General features: G+C 40.0%; 3 protein-coding genes and 1 pseudogene across 4 annotated transcripts; 2 read left to right on the top strand and 2 right to left on the bottom strand.

The window, feature by feature from the left end:
* The first annotated feature begins 993 nt into the window (after positions 1–993).
* LOC309517224 (olfactory receptor 1E16-like) lies at positions 994–2134 on the top strand. The gene has a single exon (XM_082196364.1). It carries the CDS (start codon positions 1018–1020, stop codon positions 2053–2055), a length of 1038 nt encoding a protein of 345 aa, XP_082052490.1. The 5' UTR covers positions 994–1017; the 3' UTR covers positions 2056–2134.
* Positions 2135–10905: 8771 nt separating this feature from the next.
* Positions 10906–12051, bottom strand: LOC309517532 (olfactory receptor 2AP1-like; annotated as a pseudogene). Its single transcript has one exon. The product of its transcript is annotated as an olfactory receptor 2AP1-like (transcript).
* Positions 12052–15660: 3609 nt separating this feature from the next.
* On the bottom strand, positions 15661–19117 carry LOC309517531 (olfactory receptor 6C4-like; the record flags this gene model as incomplete). Its single annotated transcript, XM_082196756.1, has 2 exons — positions 15661–16632; positions 19061–19117. The coding sequence occupies 2 exons, from the start codon at positions 19115–19117 to the stop codon at positions 15661–15663; spliced, it is 1029 nt and encodes a 342-aa protein (XP_082052882.1).
* Positions 19118–24054: 4937 nt separating this feature from the next.
* LOC309517530 (olfactory receptor 1E16-like) lies at positions 24055–26055 on the top strand (the record flags this gene model as incomplete). The annotated part of the gene is made up of 2 exons (XM_082196755.1): positions 24055–24086; positions 25054–26055. The coding sequence occupies exon 2, from the start codon at positions 25084–25086 to the stop codon at positions 26053–26055; it is 972 nt and encodes a 323-aa protein (XP_082052881.1). The 5' UTR covers positions 24055–24086; positions 25054–25083.
* Positions 26056–27198: the final 1143 nt, after the last annotated feature.

Below are 27198 nucleotides of genomic sequence, written 5' to 3'. Positions count from 1 at the left end.
GTGCAATTCTATAAAGGGTGGAAGATCATGTGCATGGCATTGTTTCCCTTTGGGGGAGCTGTTTTAATAAAATGTTCTCCTCCCCAATGGTTTCAATGGTAAGGAAAATACATAAACCAGTTCCAAGATTTGATGTGCTTTCCTCCTAGTTCTGATGTGAGTGTTGGGGAGTACAGATACAGATTCATTGAGTATACAACCTATAGGTGTGTGTAAACAACAACTGAAAACACATACAGTTATCTGCATGTACACAGGTTTCTACATGAGCTGTACAAAATTAACAAATGTACACTCTTTCACACAAACACCTGTACATGTGTAGAGATAGCTTGTATTTGCATCCAGGGCAATGTGTTTGTATTTTGTGTACCTATTCCTCAGGGGAATAGGTGGACTTTGGATCCAAAGTTTAGCCTGATCCATTTTCAACATGACTCCAGAAGCCCTCCTTTTTGCTTTGTCTGATATTGGAGCAACATTCATAGGGGAGGGGGGCAAAATTTGGATGGAAGCAGGAGTGGCTGGACACTGCTAAGGATGGAAGAATCTATCTAATTTGGTTTTCTCAGCTTCTATTTTTTCCACATTCAGTTCACCACATATCTGCAGCAATCTGTGTTTCTTAAGAAAAATCCCCATGAAGGTTGTTCTGCATTTTTGTGTGTATTCTTACAGACACGTTTTGGCCAGCAATATAATGCAATTTTGTATGGTACTTCCACAAATCTACATATATTTTTTTGCACACTTTCCCATAATAAGTGCATATTTGTGAACACTGTTTGGATAACTACATCACAAAATTTGGATAGTATGGGAGGATGGCTATGTGTTGATTATCATATTATACCAGAAAGTGTGAATTTGATAAATTTAGCATTGAATGTGAAATGAATCAAATTTCCACGCCATTCCTACCCTCCACCCATGGATTTCGCTCTCAGTGTGCACCTCTGTATTAAAAGTGCTCTGATTATGTTATAGGGCTGCCTTGACCTCAGTTGGATAAAGACAATGTGGAAGAATGAAGAAGGAAACCAGACAGCAATCAAAGAATTCATCCTTTTGGGATATGGGGATCAGCCTGAGCTGCAGCCTTTGCTTTTGTCCCTCTTCCTCATGATTTATATTTTGACGCTAGCAGGGAATTTCCTCATCATTTTGCTGGTTGTGGCTGATCAGCACCTTCAAACTCCCATGTACTACTACTTGAGTAATTTGTCTTTCCTGGAGATTTGCTATAGCTCCGTCACCTTGCTCAAAATGTTGAGCAATTTGACAACTGGAGAGAGAACCATTTCTGTTAGTGGCTGCATAGCCCAACTATTTTTCTTTGGCTTCTTTGCAGCTATAGAAACATACCTCCTGGCAGCAATGTCATATGACCGCTACCTGGCAATCTGTAAACCCTTACACTATGCCTCCATCATGCATGGAAAGCTCTGTGTTAAGCTCATGGCTGGGCCATGTATTAGTTCTTTGCTGGGCAATGGCATAGTAGCCTATCTGATGGCCAAGATATCCTTCTGTGGTCCAAATGTCATAGACCATTACTTTTGTGACTTGATCCCAATGGAAAAACTCTCATGCAGTGATACAAGCCTGATCGACCTCTTTGCCTTCCTCTTGTGTGCATTGTACACCATCACCCCATTCCTGCTGACTCTCATATCCTATGTCTGCATCATTGCCACCATCTTAAAGATCCCATCTGCTATTGGTAGGAAAAAAGCATTTTTGACCTGCTCCTCTCATCTCACTGTAGTTTGCATTTTTTATTCTACAATAATAATCGTCTACATGTTGCCAGCCACCCCGACTCTGAGAGATCTCAATAAAGTATTCTCCCTTTTCTACACCATCCTAACTCCCTTGATCAATCCCCTCATCTATAGCCTGAGAAACAAAGATGTTCACAAAGCCCTAAGAACAGTTTGTAGTAGATGGCTATTTTTTGTAAGGAGTCATCTGAATTTGTCAAGGATCTGGCTGAATTCATCCCTTTCCTCAGTGCTTAAAAGTCAATCAGAAGTTTTGAAGCATAGCTGCTGACCTCATCTGGGTGGCCACACCATTTGGTTGTTGAATTCCTTTTGGTGTACTCAAAAATGTTGTTGGGATAATTTTTGCTTTCGGTCCACATTTCTGAGCAACTCTTGTGCTATGACTTTTAGCTTAGCAATGACATGTCAGTTGCTTGCTCTGTAGCTGCTTAGCCCTGTGTTGATGGCAGTAATATGTATAAACAAACAAATGGAATATATCCTTGTGCTCCAAGGCATCATCCCAACATTCACATTTCAACTGGAGCTTCTATCCAGGAGGTTAAGATAAAAATATCCAGTATAGCTTGTCAGTGAATTGTGTGCCTTGGAAAGATGAAGACCTGGAAAGTTAAACAACAAACAAACTAACAAATCCCAATTGGACACCACATCTGACCTGGTTTGAGTTTGCAGTATGAGGAGAGGTGTGTTTAACTGTTCCACCCATTGCATTTATTATGAACCTCTCTTGCCCTCCCCTTCTGCTGCTGCTGCTGCTAGAATGTCAGAGCAATTTCAGCTGCAGTTCAGCACAGAAACTCAGAGAGGAGCAGTAAGGTTGAGTCTTTATTCAGAGGGAAGCATCAGTGAAACTCTGTGGCCAGGTCTAGCCTGATGAATCAGTTGCCAGAAATGAATATCTGAGCCTCCCACTTCCTCCTAAGATTCCTCCTCAGCTGGCTGCCTTCCTAACCATTGCAAACTCCTTCGAGGAGGGGCTCTCTGTGCCTTTTGTTCTGCTTTATGTAATACCCTCCTTGATCTTGGGGACAGAAGAGGAGGGGAGAAGGAAATAGTGGAACTGGCAGGTTGCTGGGGATCCATCACAGCCTCAGCCTGCTTCTCCTACTTAACTGCCTCACTTTCACTTAACCTGTTGCTTACTCAGCTTCCAACCCATCTGCTCCCCCTTCTTCCTCTGGCCTGTCTTCTGTATCCCACCAGCATTTTCCTGGCTTAGAGCCTTACCACTCTGATGCTTCCGGGGGTGTGTGTGTTTCCCAGCTGTAGCCTCCCACCATTCTTCTTCATCTAGGTAGTCCATGACACAGAATCACTTGTTTTTCTAAGGGTATGGTAGTTTAGGAGAACAATTTTCCTCTGCACTGCAGCAGGTGGGATATATAGGTAGGTACTTTGCCCGCCTCATGAGAAGATAAGACTCCCTGGAAAAGACCCTGATGTTGGGAAAGATCGAGGGCACAAGGAGAAGGGGATGACAGAGGACGAGATGGTTGGACAGTGTTCTCGAAGCTACTAACATGAGTTTGACCAAACTGTGGGAGGCAGTGGAAGACAGGAGTGCCTGGCGTGCTCTGGTCCATGGGGTCACAAAGAGTCGGACATGACTAAACGACTAAACAGCAACAAAAAAGGCAGAGAAATTTATTTCAACTTGCATTCCAAGGCAAACTTACTCAACTTCCACATTCTGAAACAAGATGCAAACTGAAATGCAGCCATGCTTCAAAATCCATACATCTCTAGATTCTGTAATGCAGTTCTCAAAGTAATGTGTACAAAAATGCCTGTGCGAGTGCCAACTGTTAAAGTGTGTATAAAAATGCATTTATAGTCACAGCCATCCCTTTCTTCTGACAATCAGGTTTTATCCTTGTACTATTGTTAACAGATTAAAGATTTCATTGACTATTGGAAGGCAAACGTCCTTTTTCACCTGCCCTTCTCGTTTGCCTTTTTAACATACAATAAATGATTAGTGGGAGTGTTACAAGTTACTAGACATTCATGAACAGACCTCAGTTAAGTCTTCTTCATTTTTGACACAGTCTTGACTTATTTGTCAACTCCCTATAACCACCCTACAGAACCAGTAAGTTAAATATCACCCAGTGTATTATTCTCAAGGAGCAGCAATTACAGTGGTACCTCGCAAGACGAAAAACGCGCAAGACGAAAGAGTTTTTCCATTTTTTGAGTCATTCCGCAAGACGAATTTCCCTATGGGCTTGCTTTGCAAGACGAAACGTCTTACGAGTTCTTGCGAGTTTGTTTCCTTTTTCTTAAAGCCGCTAAGCCGTTAATAGCCGCTAAGCCGCTAATAGCTGCTAAGCCGCTAATAGCCATGCTTCGCAAGACAAAAAAATAGAGTGTTTACAGGAAGGCTGTTTACAGAAAAAAAGTTCCCCCATCCTAAAAAAATACTCATCTTCTAAACCCTTTTTTTGTACTACTCTTCTCATCCCGCTACGGCTTGTATTTTTTGTGGCACCGTAATAATTCTCCAGATGTTTCCCAACACCCAAAGACAGCTTAGTAAAGTATTCTGCACTGTCCTGACTCCCTTGAGCAATCCCCCCACAAAACCCCAAGAGCTGTTCTTAGCAGATTACTATTTATTGCAAGAATTCATCTGACTCAAACCTGTTCCTTATGTTTAAAAGCTGATCAAAAGTTGTGAGACATAGCAGCCAAACTACTCCATTCAGTTCCTTTGATTTCATATGGGTTGCTAGCGTTATCGCTTGTTGTGAGTCAGCTAGTTTATCTGACTGTACCTTCATTTCTTATTTCTTACTAGCTCTTGTGTTATGGCTTTTGGCTGAGCAACAAAGTCTTGGTTTTATGTATAAAACCAAAAGAATGTAGGTCATCTGTATAATAAGGAACAAAACCTGGATCCCACCTTATCTTCAGAGCCCTGAGTAGATTGCTGTAATATGTGTAAATGAACAAAAAGAGGGGCTGCCTGGGCTTGTATATCCCAACACCCACACTGACATTGGAGCTTCATTCAGCGGTTTAATCTTCTGCCTCGTGTTAGCTCACTCTACCTTCCACTGCCAGGCAAATACATAATATTTTAAAAAGAAAATATCACACTTTTAATCTGTGAAGGAAGCCCTTTATGATTTCTACCCTAATCTTGCTTTTGATTTATTATGGATTTATAATTGTTTTTATTGTTTCTAGTTTAATTACGCTTACAAGCCAGTTTTGAGAATGTTTATATACAGCTTAACTATGACACAAACATTTGTCTTCCCTGTTCTCATTCTCTGGTCCACCCTATTGCCATAATGAATGCAGTGGATGTTTCAACATAAACCACAACCAGGTGAACTGCATAATTTTTAGAGTTCTTTGCAAGTGGCCTCTCAGAATTTCCCATGCTATTGGGAAATAATCAAGTTTCTTCAGGGTTAGAAGAAAATGTTCCTCCAGAGTAGGTCTCACCTTTGTAGTGGCAGTAGCAAAGCTTCTTTCTGAATGGTTTTTTCTGCCAGTGTACTGGCAGCTTGACCACCATTTTGCATCAAGCTTAACATCATTTCCCCTCCCATTAGTTGCATACATGCTTAAACATGCAAATGATTAAGAAATTGCAAAAAGAGTACTTGAAAGGCAATGGCCATAGTGGGAAATGATGTATATATTTTATTCCTACTATATCCTAAAGTGAAGCACAAGGCAACACATTCATGGGCCAGTCCAAAATATCTTGCTACCTGAGGCAAAAGACAATATGGTGTCCCTTCATTCCAAATAGAGACTGGATTGGCATCTTAACCTTCAATGCTGGCATTACCCCTGACGGCAATTCAGCTTTGGGGGCATGGAGAGCTTTTCATTTAGTGCTTTGATATGGCTTTGTCTTCTGCAGCATTTGCTGCTTAAGGCAGACAACTCACTCTGACCAAGTGATCAGGCAGTGAGGCAAACAGCCTAGGCTATACACTCATGCATGAACATTCCTTATGTGATGCATAGTGACACCACCAATGCATTTGTTTGGGTTGGCAGAGAGCTAGAAGGGTAGTGAGCAAGCAGCAGCAAGACACTGAGGAGAGTTATGTCGGTGCCATACAGCCTGTCCCACATACTTTCACTATTTTGCAAGTCGGATTGTAGCCCTTATCAGAAAACTAAATGTAGTCTTGCATAATTCAAGTGGAATAAAGTGTCCTGGTGCCCATGCCCTAGCATAAGCAATCCACATAAAACACATCCAGAGACTGTGCAGTGATGGGGAAAGAAACTGAAAAGTGTGGGAGGAATGAATGATTAACAGGAAGATGTGTAAATACCTTGGAAGCAAATGAGGATGATTGTGCATTGCCTTATAACTGCCCCACAAACAAAACAAAGCCAGAATGGTTAATAAAAGTGGGATGTAGTCTAACCTCTGTCTATTAATTCCTAATAGACTGCTACTGTCTTGTTAACTGCAAATTGCAAACTGTATTTGTTTGACTGTAACTTAGTGGCTGAACTATGATAATCATAATAAAGAATGATGGATTGTCATTGATGTATTATTTATTTTTTAAAAAATTCCTCCATACCACTGCCTTTATCGTGCGCAGCCAGCTTCCATTAAGGAAGGAAAAAAACCCTAACAAAAAGTAAATAATCAACTGTAAAAGCAAACATTTGGAAAAACAGAGACAGGTGTAACAGGTACAGAGCTTTTTTCAGCTGGAATCTTTTTGGCACCTCTCAGGTGGGCACCATTGCCACTGTAAGAGAACAAGGGAGGTATCCATGGTGAGTACCAGGACCTCTTTTTCTAGAAAGACAGCACTGTGTCCAACCAGTTTCAAAATTCAGCCCACAGAAAAATCCTCAACTTGGAATGTCAAATGGCAGATGCCAACTGGAACAGTAATAAAAGTCTTAGGCATGGAAAAGAATGGAGGGTAGAAGGCACTGAACATCCTGAAGTAGAGATTGGCATGATCATGGAAAAGGCCTCTCTCACATCTCAACCAGCCATTCCTCAGCCACCCTTGTGGCACAAGTGGATCCCCAGAAGATCCCAAGGAGTGAACAAGTTGGTATGAGAGGAGGTATCCTCGGCTCGTGCCATTTCAGCTAAGACTTGGAGGTTCTTGAAGTTTCATAGCCCACTTCCAAGTATTTTAAAGTTGAGTGCCTGTGTCAAGCTCTAGGTGTGGAGGCAGGAGCTAAGGCAGTGAGTTCCAGAGCAGAGATGGAAATGTGGGCATTAACAATGGTCCAGAGGATATGGAGAGAGTTGTATAGTCACTGACAGCTCCTCCTTTATTTTCTCATTTATTGAAGCCGAGTCATTGCTTGCAGCTCGATTTCCCTCCTGCCACTGAATAGACCCTCCCACCCCAGTAGATCATGAGCAATAGAAGCATTTGGTAGGCAAACGGAGGCTTCTATTGAAACACTTGGCTTCCCATGTGGTCTGCTGCTCCCTTTGCTCCTGAGGCCAATTGACAAAGAGAACTGGAGATCAAAGCAGTATAGGGTAGGAGGAGTTATTGGCGGGAGCCCTAGAAAGGGTATTTCAGGTCACCTTTAGATCTTCAGCTGGAACAAGGGTCTCCATGGGGCCCAAGCCCCTTCTTCCAAAGAGGTCCCTTTATAGTTTAGGTAAGACAGGAACATGACATTGTTCTAAAAGAAGCAGAGGTGTGTGGGGGTAGACTGCCCCAGAACTGCAGCACATGTTGCCTGCAATTAGAGGACAAACAAGCTTGCACTCATTAGACATTCCATCTTTGCCTTTCAGAGTCATACTTTTGTTGAAATGTTAAATTGTGAACTGTCCTGAGATCTATGGGTATAGGGCGGTATACAAATTTAATTAATTAATTAATTAATTAATTGGGAAACCTGTTAATTTTCTGTAGGTGAGCTGGAGCCCAGCAATATTTCCTGTGCTGATGACTATAAATTGGGACAAGCAACAGCCTTAAATAGAAGTGAGAAGGATTAGATCACTATGTCCATTGCAGCATTCAATACACAGCAACATATTTCAAAGAGACAAGTTTCAGAGAAAGGTGTGAAGTGCAGATGGAGGACCACCTAGACCTACACAATCAAGTAACTTGGCTAGCACCAATTGCAATTCAGCTTTCATCCTCCCTTTCAGATTAAATCCCATCTGTTCAGTATAGACTGTATAGTGGATGTCCTTGAACCATGTGAAATTTCTTGCTTCTACCTGAGAATACTCAGGAAATATTGGAGGACATCCTGCAAAATCAAACTCTGCATGTCAAATCTCTCTGTCTTCTTGTAAAAAGCAAACATTACTCTGGCTTTCCATAGAAATGTCCCAATATGTGTCGATTAAAATACACACACATGAACAGACATGAGCACAGACATGCCAGAAAGGCAGGATATAAATAAAAAAATATATACTAAAAATATTATTAATATATTGATGTAACTAACATGCAATCCTGTACACAGTGGCGTAGCGTGGGTTGTCAGCACCCGGGGCAAGGCAAGTAATTTGCGCCCCCTAACCCGTGGATTTGTGCCCCCTAACCCTAACCCCCAGATGTTGCGCCCGGTGCAGCCGGCCCCCCCTGCACCCCCCACGCTACGCCACTGCCTGTACATGTATAATCAAAATCCCCAATGACTTTAACAGGACTTACTTCCAGAGAACTGTGCACAGGATTGGATCCTTCCAGAACAATCCTATGCATGTGTATAGAAAAGGAATTTCTATTGAATTCAGTGGAGATTACTCTGACGTAAATTGGCATAAGATTGAAATCTTGATGACACAGAACATAACCACATAGTGGTGATGAATAAGAGTTGAACGAGAGATTGAAATGGCACAGCAATATGGCCATTTGAAATTCCATTAAATTTTTTTATATTGGTTTAGTTCAGTGGTAGGGAATGAATGGCCCATTAGATATTGTTGGGCTAAAACCCTTACCATCTGAGACCATTTTGGCCAACAATATCTAGAGACCCTCTGTCCTTTAGCATTATAGAAATGGAGGCCAATTCAGGAGGTAAATGCAAGTAATTGTTGTTGTTCTTTCAATAGTCATGGAAAATACACATTTTACAATTTAAAAAATCACGCTTTATTTCATATCTTCACCAACTACAATTATCCATAATAATTGTGGATTATGGATTAACAGATCCATGAAAATACCGATCAGATCCACCTGCTGAAAAGTGTGCCACAACAACTTCAGAAGTCAAAAAATATGCTGAAGAACTGAATTGCAATATGCACATTAATGTGAGGGGTTTGGCTCAGGCTGCTTTACTGAGGTATTTGCAAATGTGAGATCCTCACATCCCATTAATGGCAAATCCTTTCTCAATGTATTAACATTGACATTATTTTCATTATTTTAACTCTGAGCTCCTAGTCCTGGAGTTGTTTTCTGTGAAATTCAAAGTGTTGCCTCCAATATTCCAAAGAGTTTAAAATTAATTGCTTCAGTAAAATATCTCATTTTATATGCTTGCCAACTCTATGACTTTCTTAATAAACTTAATAAATTTGAGGACTAAGCAACACAATTATTTTGAAAATTAATAAAGCGAGAAAGAAAGAAAGAAAGAAAGAAAGAAAGAAAGAAAGAAAGAAAGAGGAAGGTACATTAAGTAACTGTCAATCTGAATAAAAATGAGAACAAACAGATTGATGGAGCACATCCTTCACTTCCCATCAGACAATCCCACAGTTCCAAATACAGCACATAGGGATGAAAAGCTAATGCATAAATATTTACCTAAAAAATGATTATATTTCTAGGTGGAATTTCTGGTGTGTTAGATTCAGGTTCCATCACTAGAAGACAAGTCTCTGTTTTGCTGCTTCTCTATCCAAACCATCTTTGCTTCAGGTGGATGTTGTGGAGTCATGCTTCCTTACAATAGCACAATCCCAGTGTGCTCTTCTAAAAGCTCCTCATTTGTCTTGCTTCTATTTATTAGGAAAGTATCAGCAGATGCAAATATGGTTAAATGATCAAGCACAAATGTTTCTGTAGATGGATACTTGCAAGTACTGGGGGGATGGCACTGATCAATTTTTTTTCTATGCTTGGCTCTGTGTATCAATAATTCTGGGAGTTATGCCAAACATCTTAAACAGTTAGCATGGTAAGGCTCACATTATAGGATATCAACGATACTCCAGCCAAATGAACTGGAAAAATGTTCTCAGATACGGAAAGTTACAGGTTCACTCATGCCAGGGGGAATTCATTTTATTGATTACGTGTTACTCTCCCAAAGCCAATTCTTGATATTACGAAACAGATTTGTTTTCTTTAAAAAATATATATTTGCAAATATAACAACATGACTAGTAGGAATAAATAAAGATAGCAGCACCTGACATTGACAATAAGCATATTACACCAATTCTAATATATATAGATTAACATACACAGTCCATGTATCCAGAAAGGTATCTAAACAAGACTGACAATTGGGAGCTTTGTGCTTAATCATAAGAGGGACAATGAGGTCTTCAGACCACTGTGTAGTAGATGGTGGATGTTTGTCCTTCCAACCTTGAAATATATGTCTCTGATCCTGCATAAGAGTTTCCAGAATCTACTTCTGCTGTCCACTTGCATCCTCTCCTCAGGGACGCAGGTGGCACTGTGGTCTAAACTACCGAGCCTCTTGGGCTTGCCAATCATAAGGACTGTATTTGTAAACCTTGCAATGGGTTAATTCCCATTGCTTTGTCCCAGTCATTTGTTGTCGAAAGCAATCATGGTGCAATACAGAGTTTAAATTTGTAAAAATTATGTGTCCATCTCACAAGAAGCCACAAATGTATCACAATTACAAAATCTTTCTGTATGCTTCACCAGATCCATGAAGACATCTATCAGATCCATCTACTCAGAATAATGCCACAACAACTGAAGAAGTGGAAAAACTGGTAAAGAGCTAAACTGCAATTGACACGTTAGACCTGAAAGTTTTGGATCAGGAAATCTTAATGATGAATTTAGCATACATAGTTTCCTCAGACATCATCAAACATCCTTGATAATGCCAAATCCTTTCTCAACCCTTCATCTATGTGTGTTTCTGCATACTTCACCAGATCCAGCACAACATTGCGAAGCTACAAAACTCTGCTGCTGAATTTTCTGACAGATCTGAACAGCGCTTCCTTCACCTCCCTATTTCTCAAGCTGTATATGAGGGGGTTCAGCATGGGAGTCAGGATGGTGTAGAACAGAGAAAACATTTTGTGTAGTCTCTTCAGTGTTTCTGTTTCAGGGACTATATAGACAAGGAATATTGACCCATAGAAAAGTGACACAACAATCAGATGAGAAGAGCAGGTGGAGAAGGCCTTTTGCTGCGCTACCTTGGATTTAATTTGCAAGACAGTGGAAATAATGCAGCTATAGGAGGCCAAAGTTAGTAGAAAAGGGGGTAATGTCACCATCAGCCCTAGTATAAAAACTGCAGTTCTTACTATGTGAGTATTGCTACAAGAAAGGTTTGCCACAGGATATACATCACAAAAGAAATCATCGATTTCATTGGGCCCACAGAATGTGAGCTCTACCATGAGAGATGTTATGATAGTGTTGGTTAACAGACCACTCATCCAAGAAGTGAATGCTAACTGGAAGCAGAGTCTACCATTCATAATGGTTGAGTAGTGCAGAGGTTTGCATATTGCCAAATACCGGTCATAGGACATCATGGCCAGAAGATAACATTCCGTAGCTGCCAAGAAACCAAAGAAATAATATTGTGTGATGCATCCCATAATGGATATGGACCTATCCCCAGTAAGGAAACTGACCAGCATCCTGGGGAGGATGGTGGAAATGTAGCAAGTCTCCAAGAAGGACAGGTTCATGATGAAGAAATACATGGGGGTTTGAAGATGCTGGTCAACCACAACCAGAAAAACAATTAGGAGGTTTGCAACAAGCGACAAAGCATAGATGGCAAAAAACAATACAAAGAGGAAGATTCACAGTTGAAGGAGATTACCAAATCCCAGAAGGATGAATGTTGTAGGGCTTGACATATTTTTCTTTATTTCTGTTTGATGATGAATCTCAACATCATCCTGAAATACAATTTGACAAGTTATAGTGAGCTTAGACACCATCTCCTCCTGTTTCACCATCCACTGATGTCCGAATTTAAAGTTGGCAGGATCCAGGTATCCAGTATGGTTTTCACATGCTGTATTATTTTCAAAATAATGGTCATGGAGTATCATGTGTTTTAAAAGCTCTGCCATTAACCTACTTCTTTTACTTTGAAGCACTTCTTGCACAGAAAGGGTTAGAGTTAGGGCCAGTGAGAAGGGCTGATTTGCAGAGGTGAGGCATTTGGAGAAAAGGATAGTGCTTAACCATTTCCTACCTGTGGCTTTCCCCTGTTTCCTCCCTGAAACTAGGCAATATTCCCAAAGCTGGGATTCCAGTACTATGTTGCTGCCCTTCCCACTAGGGATAGTGATGTAATGAGAAAGTAAGACTGTACAATCCTGAGACGGGATTGTATCTCCTTCAAAAGTATGAGGGAGGGGGATACTGTTTTGGGTGCTTCCAGGTAATACAAAATATTTCTCCTGGAAGTAAACCTACACAATGGAAAATCACCAGACTGTAAAGCAGGCATGGCCAAACTTGGCCCTTCAGATGTTTTGGGACTACAACTCCCATCATCCCTAGCTAGCAGGACCAGTGGTCAGGGACGATGGGAATTATAGTCCCAAAACATCTGGAGGGCCACATTTGGCCATGCCTGTTGTAAAGATTGCTTTGCGGATCACCTAGTCCCCCACCTCCCCTTCAATCAGGAAAAGATCTGCAATGCAGATGTTACAAAGTGTGTGTCTGAACTCATGTGTGTGTCCAGCACTCATATGTTTTCCAACATATACTCCAAACAGGTTTAGGATCTTCTATTGAAGTTAAAATGTGCTTTTGCTGTGAATATGTGTTTCTACCCTTAATTGTATGCCCCAAGATGTTCATGCACCAGAGGAAGGAAGGTTGGTTTATTGCATGAAATGAAAGGGACAGTTTCATTAGTTTACCCTGCCCAGTTGGTAGTTGAAAGGACATGACCCTAGTGAGAAATGACTCACTTGTTTCCTGAATCAAAAGTTTACCTTAGAGTAAGGGAATGTTTTCTGTGTGGAACACCATACTTTCCTACAGGATGTTGTAATCAAACTTTGCTGGTGACACAGTGTGCTGGGTGATGATATTCACAGTATTAGGAGACACACTGTTACACAGGATGCAAGCACAGCACCGACAAAAGATGTGTGCCTGGTCTGTGCGTAAATAATAGAGGATAGACCAGGATTTCCCATGGCAGTCTGTTTTTTTTAAAATTTGTTAATAAATAAATAAATAAATAAATAAATAAATAAATAAATGGCTTTGCATACTGCTTGATTGTAAGAAAACCTCAGCAGTTTGCAAAAGCATGAAATAAAACGTTAAGATTATCTGTAAAACAGCTCAAAGCAGGTATTTAAAAACAGTGAAAAGATGACTGAAATCATCAATAGCTAGAAAAGAAGACACATTTGTTTTTGCTACATATCTGAGGAGGCTTGGCTAAACAAAGAAATTTTAGGCAGGCATTGAAAAGAGTATAGCGCAGATACCTGTCAGATATCAGTAGGTGGGCATTCCAAAGTATAGCCGCTGCTCTAGATTTCTTACACTATTGATTTCTTACAAATGTGGAACACATGTTCTTTAGCACCATCAACAGTGCACATTGCACAATGCTAAATGTTCAAGTTGGTACATATGTACCGCTATGGAATAGCTCTTATTTCACAGTTTCTTTTCATGTTTAGCTGAAATATTTTCCCCTGTAATTTCTTCTGGTCCTACATTTTGGAACAACGCAGAACAAGTCTGCTCCCTCGTCTCTGTGTTACACCTTTAAACATTTGAAGAGAGCTATCACATCTTCCCTGCTTTTTTTTACAGGCAGCATTCAACCACATGTGTACCACAGGACTTCTAGTCAATCACTTGGAGTGAGTGCTGAACATACTGTAGCCAGGCAATAGCCAACCTTTTCTTTTTTGGCTGGAATTGGAGAATGAAAGAAAATGTGCCTGGTGTGATGTAGCTATGGGGGAAGGAGAAGAAACTCTATTAATACAATCGCTATTGTATTAACATTTACATTATTTTCATTATTTTAACTCTGAGCTCCTAGTCCTGGAGTTGTTTTCTGTGAAATTCAAAGTGTTGCCTCCAATGTTCCAAAGAGTTTAAAATTAATTGCTTCAGTAAAATATCTCATTTCGTATGCTTGTCAACTCTATGACTTTCTTAATAAACTTAATAAACTTGAGGACTGAGCAACACTATTATTTTGTACAATAATAAAGCGAGAAAAAAGAAAGAAAGAAAGAAAGAAAGAAAGAAAGAAAGAAAGGGGAAGGTACATTAAGTAATCCCACAGTTCCAAATACAACACATGGAGATGAAAAGCTAATGCATAAATATTTACCTCAAAAATGATTATATTTCTAGGTGGAATTTCTGATGTGTTAGATTCAGGTTCCATCACTAGAAGACAAGTCTCTGTTTTGCTGCTTCTCTATCCTAGCAATCTTTGCTTCAGGTGGATATTGTGGAGTCATGCTTCCTTAGAATAGCAGAATCCCAGTGTGCTCTTCTAAAAGCTCCTCATTTGTCTTGCTTCTATTTATTAGGAAAGTATCAGCAGATGCAAATATGGTTAAATGATCAAGCACAAATGTTTCTGTAGATGGATACTTGCAGTTACTGGGGGGATGGCACTGATCAATTCCCCCCCCCCCTATGCTTGGCTCTATGTATCAGTAATTCTGGGAGCTATGCCAAACATCTTAAACTATTAGCATGGTAAGGCTCACATTATAGGATATCAACGATACTCCAGCCAAATGAACTGGAAAAATGTTCTCAGATGCAGAAAGTTACAAGTTCAGTCATGTCAGGGGAAATTAATTTTACTGATTACATGTTACTCTCCCAAAGCCTGGTCTTGATATAACGAAACAGATTTGTTTTCTTTAAAAAATATATATTTGCAAATATAACAATATGACTAGAAGGAAAATATAAAGATAGCAGCATCTGACATTGACAATAAGCATATTACACCAATTCTAATATATATAGATTAACATACACAGTCCATGTATCCAGAAAGGTATCTAAACAAGACTGACAATTAGGAGCTTTGTGCTTAATCATAAGAGGGACAATGAGGTCTTCAGACCACTGTGTAGTAGATGGTGGATGTTTGTCCTTCCAACCTTGAAATATACGTCTCTGATCCAGCATAAGAGTTTCCAGAATCTACTTCTGCTGTCCACTTGCATACTCTCCCCAGGGACACAGGTGGCACTGTGGTCTAAACTACTGAGCCTCTTGGGCTTGCCAATCATAAGGTCGGCATTTCGAATCCATGCAATGGGTTAACTCCCATTGCTTTGCCCCGTCATTTGTTGTCGAAAGCAATCATGGTGCAATACAGAGTTTAAATTTGTAAAAATTATGGGTCCATCTCACAAGAAGCTACATGTGTTTCACAATTACAAAATCGTTCTGTATGCTTCACCAGATCCATGAAGACATCCATCAGATCCATCTACTCAGAATAATGCCACAACAACTGAAGAAGTAGAAAAACTGGTAAACAGCTAAACTGCAATTGACATATTAGAACTGAAAGTTTTGGATCAGGAAATCTTAATGATGACTTTGGCATATATAGTTTCCTCAGACATCATCAAACATCCTTGATAATGTCAAATTCTTTCTCAGGACTTCCCCCACATTTCTGTATCCTTCAATTTCTCTATCAAGTCATTTTGGAGCTATGAAACTCTATTGCTGAATTTTCTGACAGATTTAAGCAGAGCTTCCTTCATCTCTCTGTTTCTCAAACCGTATATGAGGGGGTTGAGCAAGGGAGTCAGGATGGTATAGAACAGAGAAAGGGTTTTGCGTAGTCTTTTCAGTGTTTCTGTTTCAGGGACTATATAGACAAGGAATAATGATCCATAGAAAAGTGTCACCACAATTAGATGAGAAGAGCAAGTGGTGAAGGTCTTCCACTGGGCAGCTTTACACTTAATTTGTAAGACAGTGAAAATAATAAAGGCATAAGACGCCAAAGTTAGTAGGAAAGGGGGACCTGTTCCTATCACTCCTAAAATAAATGTTGCAAGTTTTACGAGCTGAGTATTGTTACAGGAGAGGTTTGCCACTGGATATACATCACAAAAGAAATGATCAATTTCATTGGGCCCACAGAATGTGAGCTTTAGCATAAGCAAAGTGATGATAGTGTTGGTCAACAGGCCACACATCCAGGAAGTGATCACCAGTCGGATGCAGAGTCTACCATTCATAATGGATATGTAGCGCAGAGGTTTGCATATTGACAAATACCGGTCATAGGACATCATTGCCAGAAGGTAGCATTCTGTGGCTGCCAAGAAACCAAAGAGATAGTATTGTGTGATACATCCTGTAATGGATATGGACCTATCCCCAGTAAGAAAACTGGCCAGCATCCTGGGGAGAATGGTTGAAATGTAGCAAGTCTCCAAGAAGGACAGGTTCATGATGAAGAAATACATGGGGGTTTGAAGATGCTGGTCAACCACAACCAGAAAAACAACAAGGAAGTTCATGACTAGAGATAAAACATAGATTGCAAGCAACGATATGAACAGGAGAATTCGCAGTTCAAGTAGGTTGCCAAATCCCAGAAGGATGAATGCTGAAGGACTTGATTGATTTCCTCCCACTGCTGTTTGTTGGTGATGACTGTCAGCATCATTCTAAAACACATTTTTTTATATAAAAAAAACCATTAGCAAACTAATGTTGTCACATTTGTATTTGTATTTTAAGAGATATCTGCTCCTCCACAATGGCTTTGGGAAGGGAAGATTTGTGGAGAAGCAGCAGCTGGAAAGAAGGTTGCTGAACCTTTTCCTACCTGCTCCTTTCTCATGTTTCCTCCCCCAATCCAATCATGATCGCAGCATCTTGTATTTGAAACCCATGCCATTTCTCTTCCCAATAGTGACAAGAATGGAATCCTGAGAATAAGATTGGGGAATTCCATACATATTATATGAATGGGATATTGCTTTGTATGTTCCCCAATAAAGAAATATAACACAACAGAGAATCTCAGAACTGTAGAGTTGGGAGTTACCTTAAAATCCACACCCCTAACTAGTATGGAATAATGGATTTATTTATTATTTTGCAAAGGGTGTTTAAGGAGATAACAGAAATCACTGTGTTAAAGCTGACCAAAAGTCCAGAGGTAGCATTATTATCAATTTACGATGGGGCGGAAGGTTCACAGGCTATGAAGGACTTGCTCAAATATTTATTGACAGCTGCATGAATTATTATAGCCAGAAAGAGGAAGGAGCAAACTGAATATAAAATGGAAGAATGGTATAAAGAGGTGTGGGATACAGTGGTATCTCAGGTTACGTACACTTCAGGTTACATACGCTTCAGGTTACAGACTCCGCTAACCTAGAAATAGTGCTTCAGGTTAAGAATTTTGCTTCAGGATAAGAACAGAAATCGCATGGTGGTGGCGCAGCTGCAGCGGGAGGCCCCATTAGCTAAAGTAGTGCTTCAGGTTAAGAACAATTTCAGGTTAAGAATGGACCTCCGGAATGAATTAAGTACGTAACCAGAAGTACCACTGTATAGCTATTAATGATGAATGTGCCATTAAGGTAAGACGGGGAATATGCAGGAGAAATTATTTTAAGGAGATATGGAGGGTGTTTGTATAATTTGTACTGTTAAAACGGAAAGGGGTCAAGCCATTGCAAGAGGTGTTGAATTTTTGGGAGGTTGGATAGTTACAATGGAATGGACTTGGTGGTGGGGTACACATTTTTATTCTTATTCATTTATGATTATTACTTTGTCTAATAATAATAATAATAATAATAATAATAATAATAATAATAATAATAATAATTCTTCCACACCCCTAACAGTACAGAATACTGGACTAACTTCTGTGATATAACCATTCAGATGTTTGAAGACACCCATCTCTATTTCCATACATGCCCTTTTTGTGCTGTGCTGATTCTATTATTGGTGTTCAATGTGATTCCTCCTAATATGATTTCTACAGCTGCAGTCTAAAATGGAACTATATGGGTTAGAGGACATACAATTGTAGCCCTAGTTCAGGGCACTGGTATAGGTTAAACACTCCAAGAACCTGATCACATGAAAAGGGAGGCTGTTCCAAAGGACATCATAGCAAAAATCTGGCGTAGACAATGTGATGTCCACCAGAGGTTTGGGGCTACAATTCTTATCAGCCCTATTTATAGATGGAGGAGAAAAGTAGCTGAACCAAATACCTTGATTGTTGTAAAAATTATCAATATTTTTATTACACTAGCTTAGGAAACATTCTCCAATCCCGAAGTAAACTACATATAGATTTTGATTTTTCTTCCAGAACAGTCTCACTGAATCAAACAAGTTACCTATCTGTAACTGAATCAAACAAGGTAACTCCAGATCCTTATTACCTATATTAAGTGAACAGAATTCTGGGTAAAAATCAGCAGCTTGGAAACTTCATTGATTGAGAGATTCCAAATGAAGATGAAGAACGTAACTGTCAAAACTACAAACTCAGTTGAGCCAGAACTGAAGTACATTCAAAATATTCAAATGTCATGAAATATTATTTAAACTATGAGTACCTAGCATTGGATTGAGAAATCCAACATGCTATCCCCGGTTGTCTAAAAAGTCTAAAATTGATCTGTCCAGTAAAAGATGGCTTTTCATACATTGTATGCATATTTTCCTAATAAACCTTGTGACTGACCTATAAAGAGGAAGGCAAATTAAGTAAATGCAATTGATCTGAACCAGTGCTTTTTTCAGGGGGCACTCAAGGGTATGCTGTACCGGCACCTCTTTTTGTTGTTGATAAAAAAATGTGACACTTACAGTAACAATTTCAGGGTGAGTACCGGCACCTATTTTTCTAGAAAGAAATAGCACTCTATTTTGGAAGAATCTAAACAGAAATCAGATCAGACTTACTCAACCCACCTTCCACAGTTCACCATGAAATTGATAAGAGTTGCCATATGAGTTTGAAATGGTTTCTGTACATACCTGATAGAAATACGGTGCCTATAAAAAAGAAACACCCTGTTCCAAGGATAGCACATGGGGATGAGAAACTATATTTACCTCCAAAATTATTGTGTTTCTAGATGGAATCTCTGATGTGTTCAGCTCAGTTTCCATTCTTAGGATCCACGACTGTCTTCTGATTCCTTATGGTGCTCCCAAGTTTTGTTCCAGGTAGATGCTATGGAGTCTTGCTCCAGTCTTGCTCCCATCCACTAACAAAATATCAACATGCACTTATTAAAGTTCAAATGTTCAAGAAGTCTGGCTTCCATTTAGTAGCAAAATATCAGTAGGTACACTTATTTAGACACAGTTAAATAATCAAATACAAGTGCTTCTGTCACTAGATGTTTGCAGTGACTGGGAGAAATCACTAAGCAGTTTCTGCCTGTGTTTGGCTACCTATATTTGTTATTCTGGGAGTTATGCCAAGTGTCTTAAACTATTAGCATTAGCTGTGAAACTATTATCTCACATAATGGGATGTCAATACTGCAGACAAAGGGGGGGGGGGAGTTCTCAAACAGGGAAAGTTAGATGCTCACTCATGTAAATGAGAATTCTATACGATACGATATCTTTATTGTCATTGTCCCATGCAGAACAATGAAATTGAAAAACTACATAAAACATTCAAAAACCCCTAAAAACTCTGAAACCCCATTTTAAAATACACTATACTATAGAGACCCTTTATGCTGCGTTTAGAACCTGAATTGCATTTGCATAGAAATTGTTTCTCAGGCGGCTAGTCCTGGCCTTTATAACCCTATACCTTCTTCCAGAAGGCAGAAGCTGAAAGAGATCATTTCCGGGGTGTGTACTATCCTGTGCTATCTCTGCCACTTTCTTATGGCACCTGAGAGCATAGATTTGATCTAGGGTGGGAAGAGTGCACCCAATTATTCTCTCTGCAGTCTTTACAACCCTGGACAGCATTGTTTTTTCCCGGGCCGTGCAGCTCCCAAACCACACACACAGTCCATAAGTTAATACACTCTCCACAGTGCAATGGTAAAATGCCACCAACAGGTCCTTTGAGAGATTATTTTTCCAGAGGATTCTCAGGATTCTCTACCCTCTTCCAAACCCATGTCTATTTAATTAATGGCACCAAACTGATATTAACATACACACACGCTGTCTCAACAGGATGAACAAGAATAGCCAAGCTATACCCACGGAGACTTTAATTTTCAAGTGTAGGAGTAAAAATAAACAAATAAAAGAAATAAAGTTGGATCATGATGTTTGTGTGGAAAAAGATATCATACCTGAGAGCTGGATCTATTGCCATATTTAGAGTAGTCCCATTGGAATCAACGGAACTTATTTACTGATCTTATAATCTTTACACTAAGGATTGTGCCCAAACTGCTTTATTGAGAGCAAACTCTAACAGGCATTAGGCATGAGAAAAGACTGGATTTCTTTTATATATATATATAATATTTATTGTATTTTTAAAACACAAAACAAACCAACAAACATATACAATACCATCACCATACAACAAAACAAAAGGAAACAGAAGAGATTTAGAAAGTAAACAAAGAATGAATAGGAAAAAAAATACATCAAAATCATTTTATCTATAGATCATATTCTCATAACTTTTGGACTTCCTCACATCGCCCTTTCCTGCATTCTCAGTTATATAGTTACAAGCAGCAAATTATTACCTTGTTTCAAATCTTATTTTGTGGTTCTCGAATATTATATCCCCAATTTTCAATATTTTTATCATATACTAAACTGGTTGACTTAAGCATAATATTTCTTAAACATCACTTAATCATACATCTTACAACTGAGTTACTGATGCCGTGTTGTTTTCTATCATACATTCTCTTAGCATTCATACAACTTATAATGTTTTTGTAAATAGTCTTTAAATTTCTTTCAGTCCTCTTCCACCGTCTCGTCTCCCAGGTCTCAAATTCTGCCAGTCATTTTGGCCAGTTCCATGTAGTCTATCAGTTGCGTCTGCCATTCTTCCAGAGTGGGCAAATCCTGTGTCTTCCAATGCTTTGCGATGAGTATTCTTGCTGCTGTTGTTGCATACATAAAAAAGGTTCTGTCCTTCTTTAACACCTTCTGGCCAACAATGCCTAAAAGGAAGGCCTCTGGTTTCTTAGGGAAGGTATACTTAAATACCTTTTTTAACTCATTATAGATCATTTCCCAGAAGGCCTTCACTTTCGGACAAGTCCACCAGAGGTGAAAGAATGTTCCTTCAGTCTCCTTACATTTCCAACATTTGTTATCATGCATATGGTATATTTTTGCAAGCTTGACTGGGGTCATGTACCACCTATATATCATTTTCATAATATTTTCTTTCAAGGCATTACAAGCCGTGAACTTCACACCGGTGGTCCATAACCTTTCCCAATCAGCAAACATAATATTGTACTCAATGTCCTGTGCCCACTAAGACTGGATTTCTTAACATTACTGAATGGGTCTATTCTAATCATGACTAATGCATTCTCTGCATTCTGAATTAAGTGAACTTTTAAGGACATTTCTAAATGAAGCATGTTAAATTAATCTAAACTGGAAGGTACCAAATTAACGAATGACAGTAGCATAGAAGCTGTCAGGGTATGGGTAGTCATAATCAGTTCCCTTTCCCCCAGCAGTATACACAGCTAGCAGATGAAGTAGCGTTGATTAAAGTTACTCCAGGATAGAGCTATCGTTGTGTAATCCTCTGCCTTTTAAAGAGGAATTGTGATCTCATCAAGGGTACACACTGAGTAGCACAGGAACCAGCTCCTAAGTGCCGAGGTCCCTTCACCTCCCCTAAAATATTTGAGGGGTCCAGGCCAACCAAATAAATGGGTATTGCCACTCAAATAGTGTGTGTGTGCTGCATCATGTCATCGATCATGTGGGGCAGGGCTTACCTGGATCCCGCTCCCATATTTTATTCAAGTTGGCACCCCTGCTGAGTAGTTCCCGCCAATCACCATCTGTCTCTTCTCTGGACTGAGCCTCAGTTTATTCACCTTTCCCCAGAGCAAATGGAAGCCTTGATCTAATGTCATTGGTAGACAGTTGGAGCAGAACTGAGGAAATAATAATACCCTGTGCATGTGTGATGACATTCCAAACTGTCTCAGAGCATTCCTAGGTGAGCTTTCATCGCCTTGAGAGTACTATGATGAAGTTCATAAATACAGTACTGAGCTGATTTCAAATCAAGTCATGGAGCATTGTCTATCACTAAAACAAACAAACAAACAAACAAACAAACAAACAAACAAACTGAGAAAAGCATGATTTTAACCCAGATTCTCATTTTGCAAAATCATACATGTGGCACTGCCAATATACTTTTGAAAATAAACATCACAGCAAAAAGCCTGCTATTTTTCCATTATTGTTTATAAAATCAATCCGGGCATAAACTGAACACTATATGAAGCTGCTGCTGTCAAGCAGGAAGCTTGAACACTAGAGGGCAGCTAAAGGCAATCAATTTATGTATATAAATCAAATGTCTTAAAACAGGTATTTTGTTATGATTTTGTTTTTAAAACATACACCCCACACCAGTGGCAGAGCATATGGCTGTGCTACCCAGGATGGGCGTGCTCCCAAGGGGGGTGGGGCGCGCTCCTGAGGGGCATGAGGTGTGGAGGGTGCCCTCTCAGGTGTGGGATATCCACTTGGGTGCATGGAGTGGCATGCACATTCTGTAGCCGGGGGCGGAGCAAGCCGCCCCCGGGGGCAGAGCGAGCTGCTGATGTTAGACATTCAGCGCACCGCCGGCCTGTGACTCCCAAGCCTCCACCAAGCTGTCAAAATGAAGGGGGGGAATGCCGCCAGCAAAGCGGCGCAGCTCCCTCCCTTACTCTGACCGCTCGGGGTAGGCCTGGGAGTCGCGGGCCGGTGGCGCGCCAATGTCACCCCCTCAGCGAAGACACCCGGGGCAATCCATCCCCACCGCACCCCCTTCCTCCGTCCCTGCCCCACACAACTGAACTTGAAACCAGAAGGCTGTAAAATTCCAGTCATATGTTTCATCCAGATAGTAAAGCAATCCCATGAAGCAATAATTAATACAAGAATCCCCTTAAGGTTTAGGAAGTCAGTTGCAAGATAAATGGTCCCCGCTCCCAGATAGCCAATCTGCAGCAAAGTCCCACAGGATCACTTATTTTAAGAGAGAAGCATCTACACCCATAAACATTATCACTAACAGTTCTGTGTAAATGTGTCTGTTCCAGCTTGCTCAGAGCCTATTGTGTTTCCTTAATTTTTTTACTACAGGTTTTGAATCCTGGAATATCACTGTGCATCAAAGAGATTGGTTGAAGGCAAGTGCTCATCCCATATGATGCTATTATTTTGTTGGTGAGGTACCATATTTCAAGAGTTTTTCTAAACAATAGTTTGTTTTTACCAGTGTTAGGATAGGTCAGTTTTGGTTTCTCTCCGTTTCTCTTCTTTCCAGTTGTATGTGAAGTTCTGTTAATTCAAATGCATGGTTCGAACTACCTTTGTGGATGTTTCTGAAAAGGCCATGACAAGTTAAATAATTAATTTATTTTACTAATCCTTCACGGCTTTCTCTCCCCCATTATATCAATTTAAAGTTCAAGGAAGAAATACATACAGAGGATCCTATCATGAGGCAGTTGACTCTGGTGGCAGATGCTGTGGGGGGCACTCCCCGTTCCCCCTGAGTTCCCCTAGTTAGCCTTGTGTCCTTTGCTACATTGGAGGATGCCCCATCAGGATGCTGAAATAAGATTTATTTCGGCTCACGTATCATTCTGGAATGTGTAAAGCAGTGTCAGGGAATGGTCTGAAGATGACGACTGGAAAATGCATTCTATGGCAGACCAGCTACTCTCCAATGGAGAGTTGGATGGGGAAGAGTGGTCCCCATTGTCCACAGTGTGTTCAGAAGCAGAGAGAGAGAGAAGCTGAACAGCTTAGGGAGGGGAGAGCTGTGTATTTGTGCTTGCAACATGATGCTGTAATAAAAGGACTATAAATATATCAACTGCTTGTTAATTCTTATCTGTGAAGTTACAGAAGGGAGGAGAGGACTCTCCATGCCTGACAGGTAGGTAGAATCACCTTGAAATGCAATCTGAATTGAATTGCTCTCCCGTCTCTACATTTAGTCAGGAAGACAAATGGGGAGAAATGGCAACTGCCTCCCCAAATTCACCCAGTTCATCAAAACATTTCTATATCAAACTCTCCTTTTCATTCACTACTCCAACTGGAAAAAGAAAGCTCAGCTCATTTTTTGATAAAGATACTTGTGTTGTGTTTTTGCTTAGCATTGCAGCACTCACATTGCCTTAGGCTGAAATCCTGCACACACTTGCTTGGGAAAGTGCTTTGTTCCAATGATAACAGTGGGGTGAACGTCTGACTAAGCATACTTGGCATTTATTAACTGATTGATTTTAGAAAAACTATACTCCACCCATCCAAAACATTTGCATTGCCTGGGGGGGGGCGGGGGGGGGCTTACACCACTTAAGAGCAACAGCAGTAAAAATAAAAGCAGACTTTGCACTGCAAATTCTAAAATGACTGCTACTCAAATAAGAAACCATTAATAATAAAAACACCGGTATTCATGCATGTCACAAAGCCATAGCTTGCAGTAGCCAGGTCTCATCTTCTCAGGAATGTGCAGAGCTGGTGCATGAACCTAGGACAAGAAAAGACCACAGCTGCTTTCTGAGCATCCAGATGCTTAACCACAAGGTGCCATAGTGATAGCAAGAAGCACCACCCTCGTTCTGAATTGGCTTTATGATGATGCTACGTGGTGGTACTTCGGGACAGGTTTTAATAGGTAGGACTGTAATATGAGGATTGTAATCGTATTGGAAGCTGCAACAGAGATGGTAAGCAAAATCTGTCCCACATACTATAATCCACTAAATTTTGCTTGAGCTACTCCTATTGCAAAACAGCTTCCTTGTGCTGCTGATATTAGGAGGGTGGGGCTTTTTAAAACTTGATGGAAGTCTTTATATCAAAATTCATCTTCTTCTGCTTTTATTTTCTAGGGTTGATGTGACCTGCAGGTGATTAAATCAATGTGGAACACAGAAAAGGAAAACCAGACAGTTATCACAGAATTCATCCTCTTGGGATTTGGGGATCTCCCTGAGCTTCAGCCCCATCTTTTTGTACTGTTCCTAGTGATTTACATTGTGACAATAACTGGGAATCTCCTTATCCTTTTGCTAGTGGTGTCTGATCAGCACCTCCACACCCCCATGTACTTCTTCCTGGCCAATTTGTCTTGCTTGGAGACCTGCTATAGCTCTATTATCTTGCCCAAAATGTTGGCCAATTTGATAAGTGGCAAGAAGTCCATTTCTCTTAGTGGATGTCTGTCCCAGTTTTATTTGTTTGGTTCTTGTGTAGGTATAGAGACATATCTCCTGGCAGCGATGTCCTATGACCGCTACCTGGCGATATGTAAACCTTTGCACTACACTTCTATCATGCATGCAAAGCTCTGTGCTCAGCTCATCGTTGGGGCATGGATCGACTCTTTGCTGGCTAATTGTGTAATATTATACATGATGGCCCAGTTATCCTTCTGTGGCCCAAATGTCATGGATCATTACTTTTGCGACTTCATCCCACTTGAAAAACTCTCCTGCAGTGATACAAGCATGATTGAACTTGTCACCTTTCTTTCGACCTTCATTTTCACTATCACCCCATTTCTACTGACCCTCACATCCTATGTTTGCATCATCACCACCATCCTAAAGATACCATCCACCACTGGACGGCAAAAGGCCTTTTCCACCTGCTCCTCTCATCTGATTGTTGTCTGCATTTTTTATGGCACAATAATCATTGTCTACATGCTACCAGATACACCAACTCTGAGAGACCTCAATAAAGTCTTCTCTGTCTTCTATACGGTCTTGACACCTCTCGTCAATCCTTTAATCTACAGTTTAAGAAATAAAGAAGTACATAGAGCCCTAAGAAGAGTTTGCAGCAAGGTGACACATTTTGCAAGGATGCCGAAAAATGTACTGTCATAACTGGTTTCAATAAATGGATCCCTGTTTTGCCTAACAATTTCTACAGTGTGTGATGCTCTTAACTGTAATATATTTCCTTCAAGAGAATACAGGAGGGATAGGGAACCAATGGTCTTCCAGAGGTTGTTGAACTCCATCGCAAATCCAGTGGCGGATCTTGGGGTCTTAATTTTCAGCAGCTCCCTGTGTGATGCCAAAATTCGTCGCCCCTTCTGCCTCTCACTCAGTGCCCCTGAGGCTCTACTCCCATGTTAAATCCTCTCATCTACAGTTTGAGAAATAGAGAGGTCAAGGAAGCTTTGTTCAAATTTGTCAGATTTTTTTGTGATTGAGTTCCATAACTTCATAGTGGGTTGGATCATGTGAAGTATACAGGAAGATAAAGATTGGTTTTGTTATTAACTGGGTTGCTTGAGGCATTAAGTTTTCACATAGTCATTAAAGTGCATCAATAAAAGCATATTTTGAAAAAATAGTACATTTTCAATGCATATTACAATACCTCTTTTGTGATGATTTTTTTTTTAAAAAATATAGAACTTTACTAATTAATCTGAAAATGGAACAGAAGTGTGGAAAAACACACACACACAAACGTCTAATATGTGCCATAAACAGAGAGATTGGCTCATCCCTTGCCATTGAATAACAATCCTTTGGACTGGGATTCAAGTCTTTTCAAAATGATACTCAAACTGCCACTGTCACTGGTAACGTAACAAGGCAAAGAATAAAACAAGCAGAAACCTGCAGTGCAGTCCTAACTTCATTTACACAGAAATAAATCCTATTGAATTCGGTGAGGCTTACTCCTCAGGTAAGAGGAATTAGGATTGCAGCCTTAGTCAGGATAAACTAGCCTAAACTTCTCTTTAATTGCTATGTTGTTTAAATGAAATTGTTCTATTGTGCATTGTAATAAGCAATGCTTATATTTTAATGTTTGTGAAACTGGTTTTTATGAAACTGTTTTATGAAACTGGTTTTTATGAAATTTTATGAAATTATGACATGTTTGTGAAACTGGTTGAAAACTGCTTAGAAGCCTATTTTGGCGTTATGCAGTAAATGAATTAATTCATACGCAAGCACAACCTTGTGGAATGTATATTTAAAAAGTACGTCCTGTAGAGTTCAGTGAAA

The sequence above is a fragment of the Podarcis vaucheri genome (assembly GCF_965113315.1).
Source record: "Podarcis vaucheri genome assembly, chromosome: 13".
Lineage (NCBI taxonomy): Eukaryota > Metazoa > Chordata > Lepidosauria > Squamata > Lacertidae > Podarcis > Podarcis vaucheri.
The sequence above is the reverse complement of the archived record's forward strand: the minus strand, read 5'-3'. Positions and strand labels throughout refer to the sequence as shown.

What these genes read in the sequence shown, in the direction of transcription:
- LOC309517224 (XM_082196364.1), top strand. Translation starts at nt 1,018, where the DNA reads ATGTGGAAGAATGAAGAAGGAAACCAGACAGCAATCAAAGAATTCATC.